The sequence below is a fragment of the Triturus cristatus genome, chromosome 3_1, assembly GCF_964204655.1.
Source record: "Triturus cristatus chromosome 3_1, aTriCri1.1, whole genome shotgun sequence".
Lineage (NCBI taxonomy): Eukaryota > Metazoa > Chordata > Amphibia > Caudata > Salamandridae > Triturus > Triturus cristatus.
Window position 1 is genome coordinate 1072131091 of NC_140583.1, and position 17552 is coordinate 1072148642.

Sequence of the window (17552 nt, forward strand, 5' to 3'; positions counted from 1 at the left end):
TGTAATCCCACCAATGCAACAGAACACACTGTACAAGCAAAGATCACACTCTCAATCAACGTGCACAGCAGCAAATGTCATACAGATGGCAGTATCACCAACAGACAGAAATTAACAAATCCAAAATGCCTCGACAACTGCAACACCACCTTAGTGCTAAGAAGGTTAATGTTGAGTTTGTAATATTCCAACTGGCTAAAAGTATTAAATAGACGTGAATCCACCAAATGCAAATCCCACAGTCTACACCTGTAATAAAATAAAGCCCACAACCAGCACTGATACGGTACCTTGTACAACCAACGTACGACCAAAGAACACAAAGATGCCAACATGTCAATCAACCCCAGTACCAAAGAATTCAAGTGCACGGCCCCCAGAAACACATTTTTGAGACACAAAAGGCTCTTTTACAACCATATTTCAGCATCCTGGACACGATACAAAACACATGATACTGCAAACCCACACTTCTATGAAACCAACACCGTGCCATGGCCACCCAGAAAAATGCATGTCCCTTTTTATCAGTACAAATGAATTCCTGCAGAATCTGCACAAATGTCGAAGACGCAAAATTCCCCACTGTAGCACACCTCAGAATACTATGCAGCATGCACAAAAGAACACTTGAAACCCAGCAGCGCCACATTCATATAAAACCAACATAGTCCCAAGGCAGGCCTTGTGGATAGTAGCATGTCTCTCCACATCAGAGTCAAACACTTTCAGACACATAAACATGTAGTAATTGACTCAAAGACAGCATCCTACACAGCCTGCGAAACAAAGCACACCAGATGCACCAACACCACCACACAAACAACCAGCACAGCACCAACGATCATACAGATGTCAACTTGTCGGTTTTCTCCAGTATTATTAAAGCCACAAATATATTCTTTCCTGCAAATCCCCCGAACGTTCCATTCTAACAATACATATGAACCCTACAAAGCCTTAAAAGCAGAGCACAGTCAAATCATCAAAGCCACACTCTCCTACAATCAACACAGCATTCAGGTGTCTGTCTCCATCAGTGTCAAATAACAGAGCACATCGCCATCTGCAGCACAGCTCGGGGACACAAAATGCCCCACTGTAAGCATGCCTCAGCAAACTACGCAGCGTGCACGCCACAGAACGTGATAGACGTACCAACGCCGCACTCACTTGCAACCAACGGCGCTAAAGGCGATACAGATGGCAGCGTGTCGCTCTTCATCAGTGTTAAACAGAGGCTGAGCACTGACTGACTGCTGCGCACAGGACTGGCGCATCATACTGTAAAAGGTGTATGGACGCCCTACTACATACACTACGTCTGCTAAAATGCACGACCCCGCCGCGCCTACAGTCTTCTACCACAGCGCCACACAGCCCAACCCACTGGCAACGTGTTCCCTCAACAGAACGATTGGTACCCTCTTCTGGAACCTTCGGCCCTGACTGGCCCCAATGTCAGCTGCTGAGGACAAACCTCATATTCATGCAACTGCTAGTACGGCGTCACGGGCTAACACACCCGCACCTCAGCTCTCGACACCGCCCTCGTGCACTACGCGCGCACACCCACGCAGATGAGAGATGGCAGTGCGCGGCCACCTGCACAGGGAGTGTGTATGGCCACCCACCCGTCCATAGGTTCTGTCTGTATGGAAAGCGCTGAAGTGGTTTAACGATGCTGCTGACCAGTGGCGTGGTGTAAAATCATGCCCCACGCAAAATGCGGGTCTTCCAAATCTCACAGATATTCATTGGCCTTGGGCTGAATGGGGCCCCCTGAAGGGTTGGGGCAGCAGTAGAGTTGGGACCCCCCTGCAGAGCGTCCTGCCCCTGCTGCTGACAGGTGTTTATTGTACTCATGCTCAGCGAATTTACTTTGGCAGGATGAAAGGCCGAGTGGACCCGTCTGCCGTCTCGATTCACTGTTCACTGCAGGCCCCTGCATCGAATTGACGACCCACTCACCTGAGTGTACAATTACCAGCCATGCGCTATAACCGACTGACGGTGAAGTACCCCTACCCCCCCCTCCCCCCAACCGCACACACACTCGAGCAGCCTAGACGCGTACTATGATGCAACACCCCCCCCCCCCCCCTTCGCAGTCCAGTCCAGTGTGGGCCATCACGGACTCTTAGCGCACACTACTATCAATAATATCGACGCCATAACACTAGGGCGGCTGGACCTCTGCGAGGGCACTTGGTACAGTCCGCTCAGCAGCTCCTCTATCCTCCGCCTTGCACGTGAAGTGTCGAGTGTGAAATTGCCTGAAAACTTGAACCGTACATTAATATTTCATGAAATCCGAGGCTTACCCTGCATGCGAAGCCCAAAACCTGCTGGCGCCGACACCCTGTTGGGCACAGCCTTGGGGTAGCTGACAGACCAGACATTACCCCGCCTCTGGAATGAAACGGCCCTGTCGCAGACCCGTAGAGTTGCAAGGCTCTGTTGTGCATCGCCACATAACAAACGCAGCATAATTGTACACGTGAAGCAGAAAACGGCGTTTGTTAAAGAGGGGTACAGCTCAAAGAAAGCAAGGGAGGCATGGTCCTTGTCTCCCCTGCTTTCTTTTACAAGGACACGCCTGGTTGCGGGGAGGCCCAGGTTGAATAGAGAAATCGGGTTGTCAGGACAGTCTATTGCAGACCTAGGTCTCGGCTTCGACACTAGTCCAATCCGCGTGATCCTCGGCAAATCGTGAAATCTCTGCTGCTCCTCCATTCCACTCTTTGCATCAAATGTGGCGGGCCTACAGGTGGTTGGGGTAGCAGATGAACGTTCCCGAAATCTTACATAAACACACTGGTCCCCTCCAGACAGCCATGCTGTTAGCGAACTCCTCTCTATAGGGAGTTGTAAGGGTATAACCTCAGAGAGGAAAACTACAAGGCCCAGAATTCAAAGTGCAGTTTGCTGAAAACCCCGGAGAGTTCCATGGTGTCAGAATTGAAGTGGGGCTACCTGCATGTAAGTGCACATGGATGTTCCATGTGCAAGGATTGCCGTCATCAGTGAGAGGTGCAGAGGAACACACAAGCACGCCAGTAGCATGGAAGGTCTTACGGTAGAGCGAGGAGTGGTACTCTCAGTCTGGAGAGACTCATAAAGCGGCAGTCAAACGAGGAGAGTTGGTGGACAAGACAAAGAACGAGTCACATGACACTCTAAAAACGGATGTCACTTATTTGAATGGATGAATGAAGTAATGCTCGAGAGAGCGAGAACGGCGAGACCTCTCCGGCCAGATCAGCTGTTATTATAAGAAGCAAATATATTCCAGAAATGTTTTCAGTTGACAAGTTAGATGGATACATTAATGTGTGGGTATATAGCGCAGACGGTGGGTACCAGACCGCCTTTAGGCGCACTCTGAGTTCGGTCCATGCTCGCACGGGTCTGTTACCGGTCCACTCTGTAGTACAGATGTTTGCTGTAAATGGCAGAGGTTGACCCCTCTTTTGACTGACAGGAACAGCTGCTTTTAAAGCGAGGGGCTGGTTCCAGGGAGTGAAACAGCTGTGCAGTTTTTACGGGGTGGATTCTCTGACCTGCCATCCACTCAGGGAAGTGATGGGGACGAGGGCCCGTGTGATCGAGGGGCATCAGAGGGTCTAAAATGAGGGAGAGGTGTGGAGAGCAGCAGAGAGAAGCCAGAAAGGAGACCACAGCGGTGCAGAGTCTTAAGAAGGGGGCATACATCGACTCAAGAGATGGAGGAGAGAGATAAGAGAGGCGCAGTCATATGGAAATGGAAACATGAACAAGAAGGGACTTCAGGCCACGGAAAACGACGCAGAGCGATTTTTGGAAAGGGAGGGAAATGCAATTAGAGGTGAGAGAAAGGCAGAGATGAGCTAGAGCGGGCTGCAACGGGAGGGCGAGGGAGCCGGGAACACATGAAGCAGGGGGGGGGGGGGGCTTATGAGGCAGGGGTGAGGGGAACATGAAGTGGAAGTGATTCTTCCTGAGGGAGGCGGACACCTGGGCATATACGATACGTGATTTAGGTAGAAGGAAGTGAATCTACATACAAGAGAAGCGAGGCAGCAGCATACACTTTGGTGAATGTGGAGGGCGGTGCGGTGGTGAGAGAGGAAGGGATGAGGCACAGGTGCGATGGGGTGAGGAAAAGATAAAGTGGCAAAGGTGAGAGGGACAGAGGCTCGGGTGAGGCAGAAATGAGTGGGGACAATGTAAAGACAACGCCTTCTCCCCCTGGTCGTATCTGTCAATAGTGCGGCAGGTGCAGTGGCGCCAGGCACAAGGGTGTGATGGGTCCACTCGACCCCAACTGATAGCTATTACTACCGAACCAGAAAATGGGGGTGGGGGCGGCAGTTTTCTGAACTTCAATCAGTTCCCCTAGGGGCTCTGCTGCGCCACTTGACTCGGGTAATGGCGTAACACAAAATGATGTCCAACCCCCTGCACAATGTGATGAGGGGCCCAGAAGTATTCGCGTAACAATAGCCCCTGCGGTGGGAGGGTAAGGGGCAAGCTCCAGGGGGCTCCCTCCAGCACTGTGCACGAGCACACCTTAGAGCTCCTGACAGGGTCTGGAGCGTGGGGGCGCGCTCCATGCACTTTGCAAGTGGGAGGGGGGCAACATCGAGTTTCATTACGCCACTGCCTGAAGGGGAGGGGGGCTGCGTTACGCCCCTGGACTCGGGTGGATTACGCTCGCCAGTCTCGTCGCCCTCAGGCCTCTGTGCGCACACAGGCCCACACCCGCCCAACCCCCACCCCACTTGTTGCCCGCAGCCCTGTCACTCCACGGACGTGTCCGGGGCTCGCGGTGTCTGCAGAGCAGGTTCCTGCGCGCTGCGCGAGCGTCACCTGCACACCTGAGCCCGAGCACTGCCAAGTGCGGGGGGAGGGGAGGCCATGCACCTTTAGTGGAGGGGGAGGAGAGTTCCAACGTTCACCCTGGCGTGGTGTCTGCCCTCTTCACACTGTTGAGCTGCAGGGCTGGTGTGTTCGCTTTATACACTGATAGCTGCACGCTGCACAGGTAGCACGTTATGAATAACTGTTGCAAAGAGGAATGGCGGTTTAGAAAACACGATAGCGCAATGAAGCTGCAGTCCACGCAGCGCTTTACAAAACCGTATACAAATACATGTTTAAAAAGCTGTGGCGATTAGCGCTTCCAAGCACACAGAGACCGGATACCAGATATGTGTCACTGTACCTGTGCATGATTCCGTCCCCCTAACCCCCACTGGAGTAACGAAATTCGAGGGGGTGGGTTGCAAAGAACAGAGATACCCTCCACCTCCCATGGTCCAGGAGATCTCAGGTCGGGGGCCTGCCTCCCGTCCCGTGCATAGTGGGGGGGGGGGGGGGGTGAGGGGGTGACCCCCGGAGGTAGTCCCATCCCCCGCACCGCGAGGGCTGCAGGGGATAGTGTTACGCCACTGAACCCCCACCTCCTTCAAGTACCTCATTCATTGCATCGCCATCCTTTTTTTTTGTCCTGGTGCTCTGCCGCTTGCAGACCAGGGATGGCCCCATCTATGCAAAAGACCCACAGACGGAATTCGCAGCCGCAAGGGGCTCACCTGGGAAGAATGAAGCCAGCAGCCAGAGAACAAGTGTCCTGGTGAGGTGGGACGCCCGACTGCCCGCCCCCGAACAGGTGGCCCTCAACCCAGCCGCCATCTCAGCCTGGATCCCGCGTCGACAAATCCTGGAGGAACAATCCGAACCGCTTGGACCCGCTGCAGCCCTCCCTATGTCGTTGTGCAGCCCTGATGGGTTCGACGAACCCTTCCCGGTTCGGACAGTTTTGGAGCCTCCCCGGGCTCGAACGAGCCTCCGGTCCTCCCTTTGGAGGGTTCTGCAGCACCTCCCGGGTTCGGACAGTTCCGCAGGGTTCGGACAGTTCCACAGCCTGTAGCTCCCTTCCTAGGAGGTCACCGTTCGAGGGCAGTATCCCGGCCTTAAGCAGGTTCCAGTGACGGGCTCTTTGGTCCCAAGAGCCGCCTCTCCGTCCGAGGTTCGCTCGGGGTCCGGAACGTGCTCTCCTGTGTTCAGTATTTCCCAGCCAGGTCCGGTTCCGATGCTTTCCGCCCAGACTGTCAGTGCGCCTAGAACCGTCATATGTTCATTTCTGCTTTAATGAAAACAATCCGAGGAGCTGGACACTGATGTGCGACCGACCCTCCGCCACCCGTCCGGAGAGCGGAAGAATGTTTCCCCCTTTTCCCTGAGGTCTCTCACTCCTCTCGGGGCATCTTCAGCTGCTCTCTGCCCAATCCAGACTTTCCCTCTCCCAGGCCCTCCCTGGGGTCTGCAGCGCCTCTCTCAGGGATCTCTTCGTGCCCACTCTGTGCAGGGTTTCCTCCTCGCTTGAGGGTTCTTCCTCCTCGCAGACTTCTCTCCTCATGCACGGGGTCTGCAGGGGTCTCTTGCGCCCAGCACAGGAGGAGACATCCGCTGCTGGGTAGCGAGTGCCAACAGAGTTGCGGCAGCCTGCTCTTCTCGGCGCTCTATCCGGCCTGAGCTCCTGTGTTGAGGCTCCCTGTCACGATCCGTGCCTCCTCCCTCTCGGCCAGAGCTCCTCCCCCTCCCTCAAAGAGCTGCAGGTCTCGCCCTCTCCCCAGAGCTCCGTGGATGTCTCTCCCTGGAGCTCTTCGTCTGTGCCTCTCCGCCCTAGCGCTCTAGCTCCAAGCCCTCCCGCTGTCCCAGCGCCCCCCACCCTCTCTGATGTCAGTGCGTGTGGAAAGCAGCAGCAGTGGAGGGAGGGCTCGGAGGGTTAACCCTCTACAGGCCGAGGACAACTCTTCACTGAGGCAGTTTCCGCCAAATCCCGCATCTGCACCCACCCCTCCCCTTCTCAGGCCCAAGAGGCCGCGCTCACGTGCTCTCTGAGTGCGGAAAGGTACGCGCATCGCAGTCTCCATCTCTTGAGAGAATTAGAGGAAACGGCAAGAAACTGTGCAAAAACTGTCACGAGAGAACCTCCTGGGCCACTGCGTGGTAGTGTGTGTAGGGTGAAGGGGGCTTGGCGCAGTCCACACGCGCACACAAGCAACAAACACCATCGCACCCTCTGATGCTGTGACAATGGACCTCCCTGGTACCGGGGCCCAGGCCTCTGGTCAGGGACCCCTCATCTCACGAGAGGCCGGGCCCTGCCAGGGGTGCTATGGGAGATGTGGCGGAGTAGACACTCTGCGGAGCGACCTTCAGCTCACCTGACCTTGAAGCCTCAGAGATCTGTTTTGACTCTCTCTTCAGGACAGAGATGTTGATGTTTTCGGATAGATAGAAGGGAAGACGTCGTCATTGCAAGTCAGCGTGTTTTCTTCCATGGCGATGAGGGTGAAGGGCACATGGGGAGAGTGTGTGGTAGATTAGCGTTGGTTTGAGGCTGCAGAGTGAGGAACACTTTGAGTGGAGTGATTATGGCCTACAGCGAGTTTTAGTCTTCAGGCCAACTCCAGTGGCTCCAGTTCGGTCTGAGGTAGTCAGACCAGCCACTCTCAAAGGAGGTAGCGCCTGGGTAGTCAGTCACATGCCAAGCTGACATGTGGTTAACTCTTACCTACCCAAAGTTTCCGTTCCGCAACAGAGGTCCATCCAGTGCACTCTCCACTTCCCCTCAGACCGATTTGCGGCTGGCCTTGAGCACCGTGAGGCTTCAGATGATGGCCTTCAAGAGACTGAGCCAAATAGATCAGTCATAAATAGGTGCATGTCGAGAATGGCCAAAATAATTGATGCCATGATGAAACTTTGGGTTAGAATTTGGAAGAAATCTCAAAAAGGAGCAAGTCATGCTGGACTGACTGAGTGTGTAGAGTTTGGCTTTGAAATCTTGTGACTATGTTGTGATGAAACAATTACGTTAAGATCCGCAATAGATCATGTCTGCATCTGTAAAGCCATGAGTTGCGATTTCATAAATTTCGGGCGGCGATGAATTTTAAGATAAATTGGCGTAGATTTTGATTTCAACATTGAGTAACTGACAGAGCCAAGCTCTCGGACTGGATGAACATGAGACCTGAGACTGATGGAGTCTTATCTTGGATAGAGATGGAATAAAGCCCTGTGCAAAGCTGCATTGAAAGTCGAATCGGTCAAGGAGTTAGGTTCTGCACACACAGGGGTTAGGAGTTGGGTGGTGTCAATACCTGGGGTTCATGAAGCCGGATACTAGGAAGTTACAACATAATTTCTGGTCTTTCCCGTAAAGTTGAAACCCAATGGTGATACCCTGTCACTAGAAGGTTGGTAGTGTAGGAAGTCTGTAGACGCCAATCTTCTTTTGGAGGTTGGGTCGACAGGTGATCTTGTATCATCAACAAAGGGATGGTGCGGCACACTGATATTCTTTGGGATAAGAGAACTTTAGCAGGGGACACAGATAAAACACATGGAAAGAAGAGGGACAGCAGTGGAGGGCAAGAAGACTGTGCTTTTGCATCCTATTGAATTCATATGTATCACGGTAGGGCCCATTTTCATGGATTTTTTGTCTCTAATGATGTGTGAACAAAATTGTAAGGACACACATAAGTGGTTATGCCTACATTCCGGACTCATCATGTGCTCTTAAAATGGACCAAGGATTACCCCCAGAAATGCCCTCCCTGCTGACTGATCCCATTTACTGTCAAATCAGACAACTTAATAGGGCCTCTGCACTTTTGTCGTAAAATATAGGGTCTTTAAATATTGAGGTTCCCAAGTAAGAGAGTTAAGGTCACACTGATTACTGCCCTGACTGTCCACCACCACTGAAATCGGGAATTAAAGCACCCTCACCAGGCGAGTACCTAAAACACACCCCTAGCTGCCACTGGGTTGAGAATGGGATGGGGGCATTTCTGAGTGAGAGGGGTTATAAACAGCAACCCGGTACTGCCATTTTCTTGTACAAGTTTTTTTGTTTTTTTTTAGGAATAGTGGAAATGGTTTGTATTTATTGCTGGAGTTCCATTACTTATCAATATGTACTCAGAAATACCTGCTTTTAGAGCAGGAAAATTATAAAGCCCAGGCTTTTTACATTTTACCCTCCAAGCCTTTGCTGCTGTGACTTTGCTTCTGCCTGACCCTTGTTGCAGCCTGCCCGATCCTGCATCTGGCCTGTCCGTTTATGCAGATTTCCTGTCCCCTACACAAGCCTACTTATCCCTGCAGCCGGATTGGGCCATTCCTGAAACCGGCCCGGTCCTTTGCGCATTCAGCCTGATCCCTTACTATATGTAGCCTTCTAAATACTGCAGCCAGCCTGACCTCCTCTACTGCCAGCTTGACCCACTCTGCCGCCAGCCTGACCCACTCCACAGCCAGCCTGACCCACTCTGCTTCCAACCTGACCCACTCTGCAGCCAGTCTGAGCCACTCTACTGCCAGTCTGACCAACTCTACTGCCAGCTTGACCCACTCCGCAGCCAGCCTGAGCCACTCTACTGCCAACCTGAGACACTCTACTGCCAGACTGACCCACTCTACTGCCAGACTGACCCACTCTACTGCCAGCCTGACCCACTCTCCAGCCAGCTCAAGCCACTCAGCTGCCAGCCTGGCCCCCTCTGTTGCTAGCCTGACACACTCTACTGCCAGCTTGACCCACTCTGCCGCCCGCCTGACCCACTCCGCAGCCAGCCTGTTCCACTCTGCTTCCAACCTGACCCACTCTGCAGCCAGTCTGAGCCACTCTGCTTCCAACCTGACCCACTCCGCAGCCAGCCTGATCCACTCTGCTTCCAACCTGCCCACTCTGCAGCCAGTCTGAGCCACTCTAATGCAAGCTTGACCCACTCCGAAGCCTGCCTGAGCCACTCTACTGCCAACCTGAGACACTCTACTGCCAGACTGACCCACTCTACTGCCAGACTGACCCACTCTCCAGCCAGCTTGAGCCACTCAGCTGCCAGACTGGCCCCCTCTGTTGCTAGCCTGACACACTCTACTGCCAGCCTGGCACACTCTACTGCCAGCCTGACCCCCTCTGCTGCTAGCCTGACACACTCTACTGCCAGCCTGGCACACTCTACTGCCAGCCTGACCCCCTCTGCTGCCAGCCTGACAGTGACACACTCTGCTTCCAGCCTGACCCACTCTGCAGCTAGCCTGACCCCCTCTGCAGCCAGCCTGAGCCACTCTGCTTCCAGCCTGACCCCCTCTGCAGCCAGCCTGAGCCACTCTACTGCCAGCCCGACCCACTCTACTGCCAGCTTGACCCACTCTACTGCCAGCCTGACCCACTCCCCAGCCAGCTGAGCCACTCTGCTGCCAGCCTGAGCCACTCTGCTGCCAGCCTGAGCCACTCTGCTGCCAGCCTGAGCCACTCAGCAGCCAGCTGAGCCACTCAGCAGCCAGCCTGACCCCCTCTCCTGCTAGCCTGATACACTCTACTGCCAGCCTGACCCCCTCTGCTGCCAGCCTGACCCCCTCTACTGCCAGCCTGAGCCACTGTGCTGCCAGCCTGACCCCCTCTGCTGCCAGCCTGACACACTCTACTGCCAGCCTGACACACTCTGCTGCCAGCCTGACACACTCTGCTACCAGCCTGACCCCCTCTGCTGCCAGCCTGACACACCTTACTGCCAGCCTGACCCCCTCTGCCGCCAGCCTGACACACTCTACTGACAGCCTGGCCCCCTCTTCTGCCAGCCTGACCCCCTCTGCTGCCAGTCTGACCCCTCTTCTGCCAGCCTGACCCCATCTGCTGCCAGACTGACCCCCTCTGCTGCCAGTCTGGCCTTTGGTGCAGCCGGCCTTGCCTTCCTCGCAGCCTGTGTCTCTCTGCAGTCAGCATGGCCAGGCCCTCACGGCAGGAAGGAACACGCAGCCTGTAGAGAGGGCAAGCCTCGCTTTGCCTCGAGCCCGGTAGCTCACAGAATTAACAACAGACCCGAACAGTGCATGATTGTGCTACTTTCTGAGTGCGGGTCTGTCCTGAGAGATGAGGCTGCTGGAACTGCAGCAGGGAGCGGGAGGACGAGAACAAGAACAAAAACACAACTGTTGAGCGCCACCTAGTGTCTCATGCTGGCTTCAGTGCGGATCCGTCGCAGCCTACCCTGCTTACTGAATATGTACATACGGTGTGTGTGGCAACATTGCAGCCTCCAAGCGCTGCACGTGACAGGCGTTGTCATTTCTCCCCTCTCCGTTTGTCATATTTTGTAAATCTGGGAAGAAGGAAATGCTGAATGAACTCAGCTCGAGTGAGCACGTAGCACTCCGATCACCGCAGCAAGCATTGTGCTATCGTGTACTAATGAGGCCTGGGCGACTTTTTGTTATGCTTGTGCCGTTTGTGTAATCTGCGCCATTTCACAATACAGAATTTACATAAAATGTCAATCATGCCAGCACGAAATTTCACTGAATTTTAGGCTCTAGAAAACTGGTTCGAACATCACATGTTTCTCACTGGGACAGTTTCAATAAATAAAACACAACTAAATACATTTCCTTGCCGGCATCTCGACTGGCGTTTGAGCAAGAGGGAGATGTACCCAAGCGTTCAATATTTACTCCACATACCCCAAAATGTCATTTCGCGTAATTGACAGATGACACTACCATGACATTTTACGATTAAAAAAATAATACAATTTCGCACAGTCAGTTTAACTGCATGTTCTGAACGCTCCCGATATCGGTTAGGATTTCGTTAAGATGTAAAACAGAAACACTATTTGCATACGATGTGGTGAAGGCACTTCATTGGTACTTGATTTCACTGATCTTTTTTTATCATCACAGAATCTGGGCAGGTGCTTAAAATGGCTGTCTTAACATTTAGGTGATGAAGGCCTGGTGCCGCCCCTCAAATGGGGCCTAACTCTAGAATTTCATCTCCTGCAGACAATGGAATCTTTTACACCACTTTTATGACCTCTGCAGACTGTAGTTAAGGTTACACTTACTATGACTCCTGATTCTTTTCTCTAGACTCAATTATTGTCTAATTTTATCGACAAAGTCTGTTGTCTCTTTCCATTGTGATAGAAAGGAAGCCTCGATTTATGTGTCCACATTGCCCAATGACTGAGATCTGAAGTGTATGTTCCAGCTCATTATTTTTTTTTAACACAAAAAACAAACACCTGGGTCTAAACTAGAACGGAGGAGAGTGGTTCAGTATGACCTAGCTGGAGTGGAATATACTTTATAAAAGACGATTTCCTTCACACACCATTGGTGGCATGCGTCATCATCAGAAACCTCCTTGCATCGTGAAACCTAGTCATGATGTGGGCTACAACCCCCTCAATAGAGGAAGGAGCTCAGGGGATGTTTTTTGATGTATGATCAATGCCCTTATAACGAGCTAGGAGTGGTGAGGTAAGCAGAGCGTAAGTGAAAAAATGTGATGCTTAAAACTGGCTACAGGTACGCGAATAGCTTTATTCATGCGTCCAGGATTAAAACAAGCAAAAACAGCAGGGTATATTAAACCTACTGACGTCTGTCATCAAGTTAAGTCACCCAGTTTCTGCCTATGACCCTCCACAGAAATGTTGCTTCATTCACCAGAATTATGTTAGCGGTGCTTCTGCTTGGAAAGTGCTCAGAAGCAAACTTGGAGTAATAAAAAAAATCCAGTGGGTCAATGCTTAATTTGAGCCGGTGGTTTCTGATGCTCAGTACTGGCACTTAATCATCAAACACCAGCACTTTTCATGAGCACCAGTTAAGGACACATTAATGTATGGGGAGAGTAAGTGATCTGCCCAGAATCACACGATGTTGAGCCAATGTCGCGACTCATACCTGGTTCCCCAGCGCCAAAGTCAGCAGCTCTGGCCATTACGCCACATCCTCTCCCCACTTTCATGTTGGCAGTTGGTTCTATTTTATGCAGCGCCAACAGGAGAAATTGTTTGGTGCAAGCTGCCTCCTGACAAGAGCCCCGGCACTTATCTTATTTTACAAATTAACAACTGCAGTGGTTCAATATGAATCCAAGAACGGGGATCCCCTGGCGGTAATGTAAAAGAAAGATATACATAATTAAACATATCAGCACAACAGCTGGGATATAAATCAACTTGAGGTATATCACCAAGCCTATCAAACACAATGTAATGTGGCAGGTCTGTTTTAAGCACCCGTAGAGTGAACCCATGACCACAGTGCAGATCAATGGGATCAGGTATGACAGGTGCAACTCAAAGTGCAGGCTTACCCGCAAATGCCAGTAATGGTGCCTCAATTTAAAGCCTGGCATGGATCACGATGTATAATGCAGATATGGGTTGGCTGGCATGGGTAAGTACAGAGCATCATGTGTCAATGCCAGGTGCCAGTTTGGAACAAAACACTGATGTCATGCCAAACATTAGATCATTAAAGTATAGCCAGGGCCGGACTGGGATCAGAAACCGGCCTCGGCAAAGAGATCGGCCTAACCTGGTCGGGGATGTCGAGGTCAGGGGGTGCTAGTGGAAAGCTTTGTGCCATTTTTGTTGCTGGGGGGCAATATTGCAGCTATGCTGTAAAACCGGCCCACAGTAACAAAAATGGACCCCCCATGGGTCTAAAACCGGCCCCCACCCTGGCGGCCCTCCGGGAAAATGCCCAGTGTCCGCTACAGTCAGTCCGGCCCTGGGTATAGCCGCATTAGTAAAGCGAAGGTGTTTAGATATATTGCCTCAAGGTCATGTGCGTTAATGCACCCAAACCTGCGCATATCGTGAAGCATTTACATACAGGTATAGGTTTTTGATATCCCCAATAGAGTATAACAGAGCGTGCCTGGACCAGGTACCGTGTCCCAAAAATCACAAGGAGTTTGTGAACTCATTAATCTATCTTGAGTGTGCAGCCGCTTTCACCGCCAGGCCTATGTTTTGGTTATGTTCCAGCTCAACCTTCAGATTGGTTTCTTGAGTCTGAAGTACATGTTCCTATGAAGGCCGGTCTGGCTTTAATCCTCAGGCCGGTTCCATCAATCTGTAGTGCATGGCCCTATGAAGGCCATGTACCTTTATCCCATAGACAGATGCCCTTACACTGCATCCCTCAGAATGCTTCCCTCAGTCTGGAGTACATGCTCATGTGCAGGCCGGTGTGGCTTTAATCACTAGACAGATGCTCTCAGACTGCATCCCTCAGGATGCTTCCCTCAGTCTGGAGTACATGCTCATGTGAAGGCCGGTGTTAGTTTACCCCTTAGAGGATGCCCACAGACTGCATCCCTCAGGATGCTTCCCTCAGTCTGGAGCATGTGTTCATGTGAAGGCTGGTGTTGGTTTACCCCTTAGAGGATACCCTCAGACTGCATCATTCTGGATGTTTTCCTCAGTCTGAAGTACATGCTCACGTGAAGGCCGGTGTTAGTTTAACCTCTAGATAAATGCCCTATGACTGCATCCCTCAGGATGCTTCCCTCAGTCTGAAGTAGATGTTCATGTGAAGGCCAGTGTGGCTTTAACCCTTAGAGGAAGTCCTCAGACTGCATCCCACAGGATGCAGCCCTCAGTCTGGAGTACATGTTCATGTGAAGGCCGGTGTGGCTTTAATCGCTAGACAGGTGCCCTCAGACTGTATCCCTCGGGATGCTTCCCTCAGTTTGGAGTACAAGCTAATATGAAGGCCAGTGTTGGTTTAACCCCTAGAGGATGCCCGCAGACTGCATCCCTCAGGATGCTTTCCTCAGTCTGGAGTACATGTTCATGTGAGGGCCAGCGTGGCATTAACCCTTAGACAGATGCCCTTACACTGCATCCCTCAGAATGCTTCCCTCAGTCTGGAGTACATGTTCATGTGAAGGCCGGTGTGGCTTTAATCGCTAGACAGATGCCCTCAGACTGTATCCCTCAGGATGCTTCCTCAATCTGGATTACATGCTCATGTTAAATACCGGTGTGGCTTTAACCGTTAGAGGATGCCCTCAGACTGCATTCCTGAGGATCCTTCCCTCAGTCTGGGGTACATGTTCATGTGAAGGCTGATGTGGCTTTAATCGCTAGACAGCTTTTCCAGACTGCATCCCTCAGGATGCTTCTCTCAGTCTGGAGTACATGCACATGTGAAGGCCGGTGTTGGTTTAACCCTTAGATAGATGCTTTCAGACTGCATCCCTCAGGATGCTTCTCTCAGTGTGGAGTACCGGTTCATGTGAAGGCAGTGTGGCTTTAACCCTTAGAGGATGCCCTCAGACTGCATCCCTCAGGATGCTTTCCTCAATCTAGAGTACATGTTCATGTGAATGACGGTGTGGTTTTAGTACATAGAGAGATGCCCTCAAACTTCATCCCTCAGGATGATTCCCTCAGTCTGGAGTAAATGTTCATGTGAAGGTGGTGTTGGTGTAACGCTTAGAGGATACCCTCAGACGGCATTCCTCTAAATGCTTCCCTCAGTCTGGAGTACATGCACATGTGAAGGCCGGTGTTGGTTTAACCCTTAGATAGATGCTTCCCTCAGTCTGGAGTACATGTTCATGTGAGGGCCGGTGTGACTTTAATCTCTAGACAGATGCCCTCAGACTGTATCCCTCAGGATACTTCCCTCAGTCTGGAGTACATGTTCATGTGAAGGCCGGTGTGGTCTTAATCGCTAGGCAGATGCCCCCAGACTTCATCCCTCAGAATGCTTCCCTCAGTCTGGAGCACATGTTCATGTGAATGCCGGTGTGGCTTTAACACATAGATAGATGCCCTCAGACTGAATTCCTCAGGATGCTTCCCTCAGTCTGGAGCACATGTTCATGTGAAGGCCGGTGTGGCTTTAATACATAGACAGATACCCTCAAACTGCCTTCCTCAGGATGATTCCCTCAGTCTGGAGTACATGTTCATGTGAAGGTGGTGTTGGTTTAACGCTTAGAGGATGCCCTCAGACTGCATCCCTCTGGATGCTTCCCTCAGTCTGTAGGAAATGTTCATGTGAAGGCCGGTGTGGCTTTAGTCGCTAGACAGCTGCCCCCAGATTGCATCCCTCAGGATGCTTCTCTCAGTCTGAAATACCGGTTCATGTGAAGGCCATTGTGGCTTTAACCCTTAGAGGATGCCCTCAGACTGCATCCCTCAGGATGCTTCCCTCAGTTGCGAGTACATGCATATGTGAAGGCCGGTGTTGGTTTAACCCTTAGATAGATGCTTTCAGACTGCATCCCTCAGGATGCTTCCTTCAGTCTGGAGTACATGTTCATGTGAAGGCCGGTGTGGCTAATCTCTAGACAGATGCCTTCGGACTGTATTCCTCAGGATGCTTCACTCAGTCTGGAGTCCATGTTCATGTGAAGGGCGGTATTAGTTTAACCCTTAGAGGATGCCCTCAGACTTTATACCTCAGGATACTTTCCTCAGTCTGGAGTACATGTTTATGTGAAGGCCGGTGTGGCTTTAACACATAGACAGAAGCCCTTAGACTGCATCCCTCAGGATGCTTCCCTCAGTCTGGAGTACGTGTTTATGTGAAGACCGGTGTTGTTTTAACCCTTAGATAGATGCCCTCAGACTGCATCCTTCAGGATGATTCCTTCAAGCCTGGTGTTCATATTGAAATGAAGCTCAATCTTCCTTCAACTCTCAGGCTGCTTTCGTTAGTCTGCAGTGTATGTTGATGTTGAGACTGATCAGGGCTTGACCGTTAGACTGGCTCTAGAAGGCGGTGTTCCTTGGACCAGTTTCCTCGTCTAGAGTGCCTGCTCATGTGATCATCTGTCTGACTGGTGCCCTCAGCCTGCTTTCCTCAGTCGGAGGTGTATGTTAATTTTAAGACTGGTCCCTAAGGCTTGTTCCCTCAGACTGGAGTGCCCGCTCATGTGAACACATGTGGGTACAACCTTCAGGCTAGTTCCCTCAGAACGCATCCCTCAGGTTGGCACCCTCTGGAAGGGTCTCTCATTCTGGAGTGCATGCTCGTTTGAAGAAGGATCGAGTTAGAATAGGCTCCACCCTCAGGTGGGATTCCTTAGTCCTAAGGAGATGCTCAGGTATTCGTTATTTCCTCCATGTAAACCAGGTTTCCCACTATTGTTCCCCCTTTAAATTATGCATACTCTTCTCTTCCCTAGAGCCATTGGGTGGCTCGCACCATTAGGTAGCCTGCACCATTGGGTGGCTCATAACATTGTGTAGCCTGCATCATTAGATGGCTCGCACCATTGGGTAGCTTCCACCAATGGGTGGCTCGCACCATTGGATAGCCTGCACCATTAGATGGCTTGCACCATTGGGTAGCCTCCACCAATGGGTGGCTCACACCATTGGGTAGCCTGCACCATTGGGTGGCTTGCACCATTTGATAGCCTGCATCATTGGGTGGCTCGCACCATTGGGTAGCCTGCATCATTGGATGGCTCGCACCATTGGGTAGCCTACACCATTGGGTGGCTTATACCATTGGGTAGCCTGCATCATTGGATGACTCACATCATTGGGTGGCTCACACCAATCGGTAGCCTACACCATTGGGTGGCTCGCACCATTTGACAGCCTGCATCTTCGGATGATTTGCACCATTGGGTAGGCTGTGCCACTGGGTTGCTTGTACCATTGGGTAGCCTGCATCATTGGATGACTCGCATCATTGGGTGGCTTACACAATTGGGTAGC

At 51.8% G+C, this 17552-nt stretch overlaps 1 protein-coding gene across 4 annotated transcripts in view; it reads right to left on the minus strand.

The window, feature by feature from the left end:
- The window catches only part of NECTIN1 (nectin cell adhesion molecule 1), a 476368-nt gene extending 469708 nt beyond the window's left edge, over positions 1-6660 (minus strand). For 2 of the 4 annotated variants that reach the window (XM_085645945.1, XM_085645946.1), the window contains exon 1: positions 5577-6659. In XM_085645945.1, coding sequence (XP_085502071.1) covers positions 5577-5676 — 100 coding nt within the window. In that variant the 5' untranslated portion in view covers positions 5677-6659. Of the gene's footprint in view, positions 1-5576 lie in introns of all 4 variants that reach the window. The other 2 variants (XM_085645944.1, XM_085645947.1) reach the window with 2 other exon arrangements.
- Between the last annotated feature and the right edge of the window lie 10892 nt (positions 6661-17552).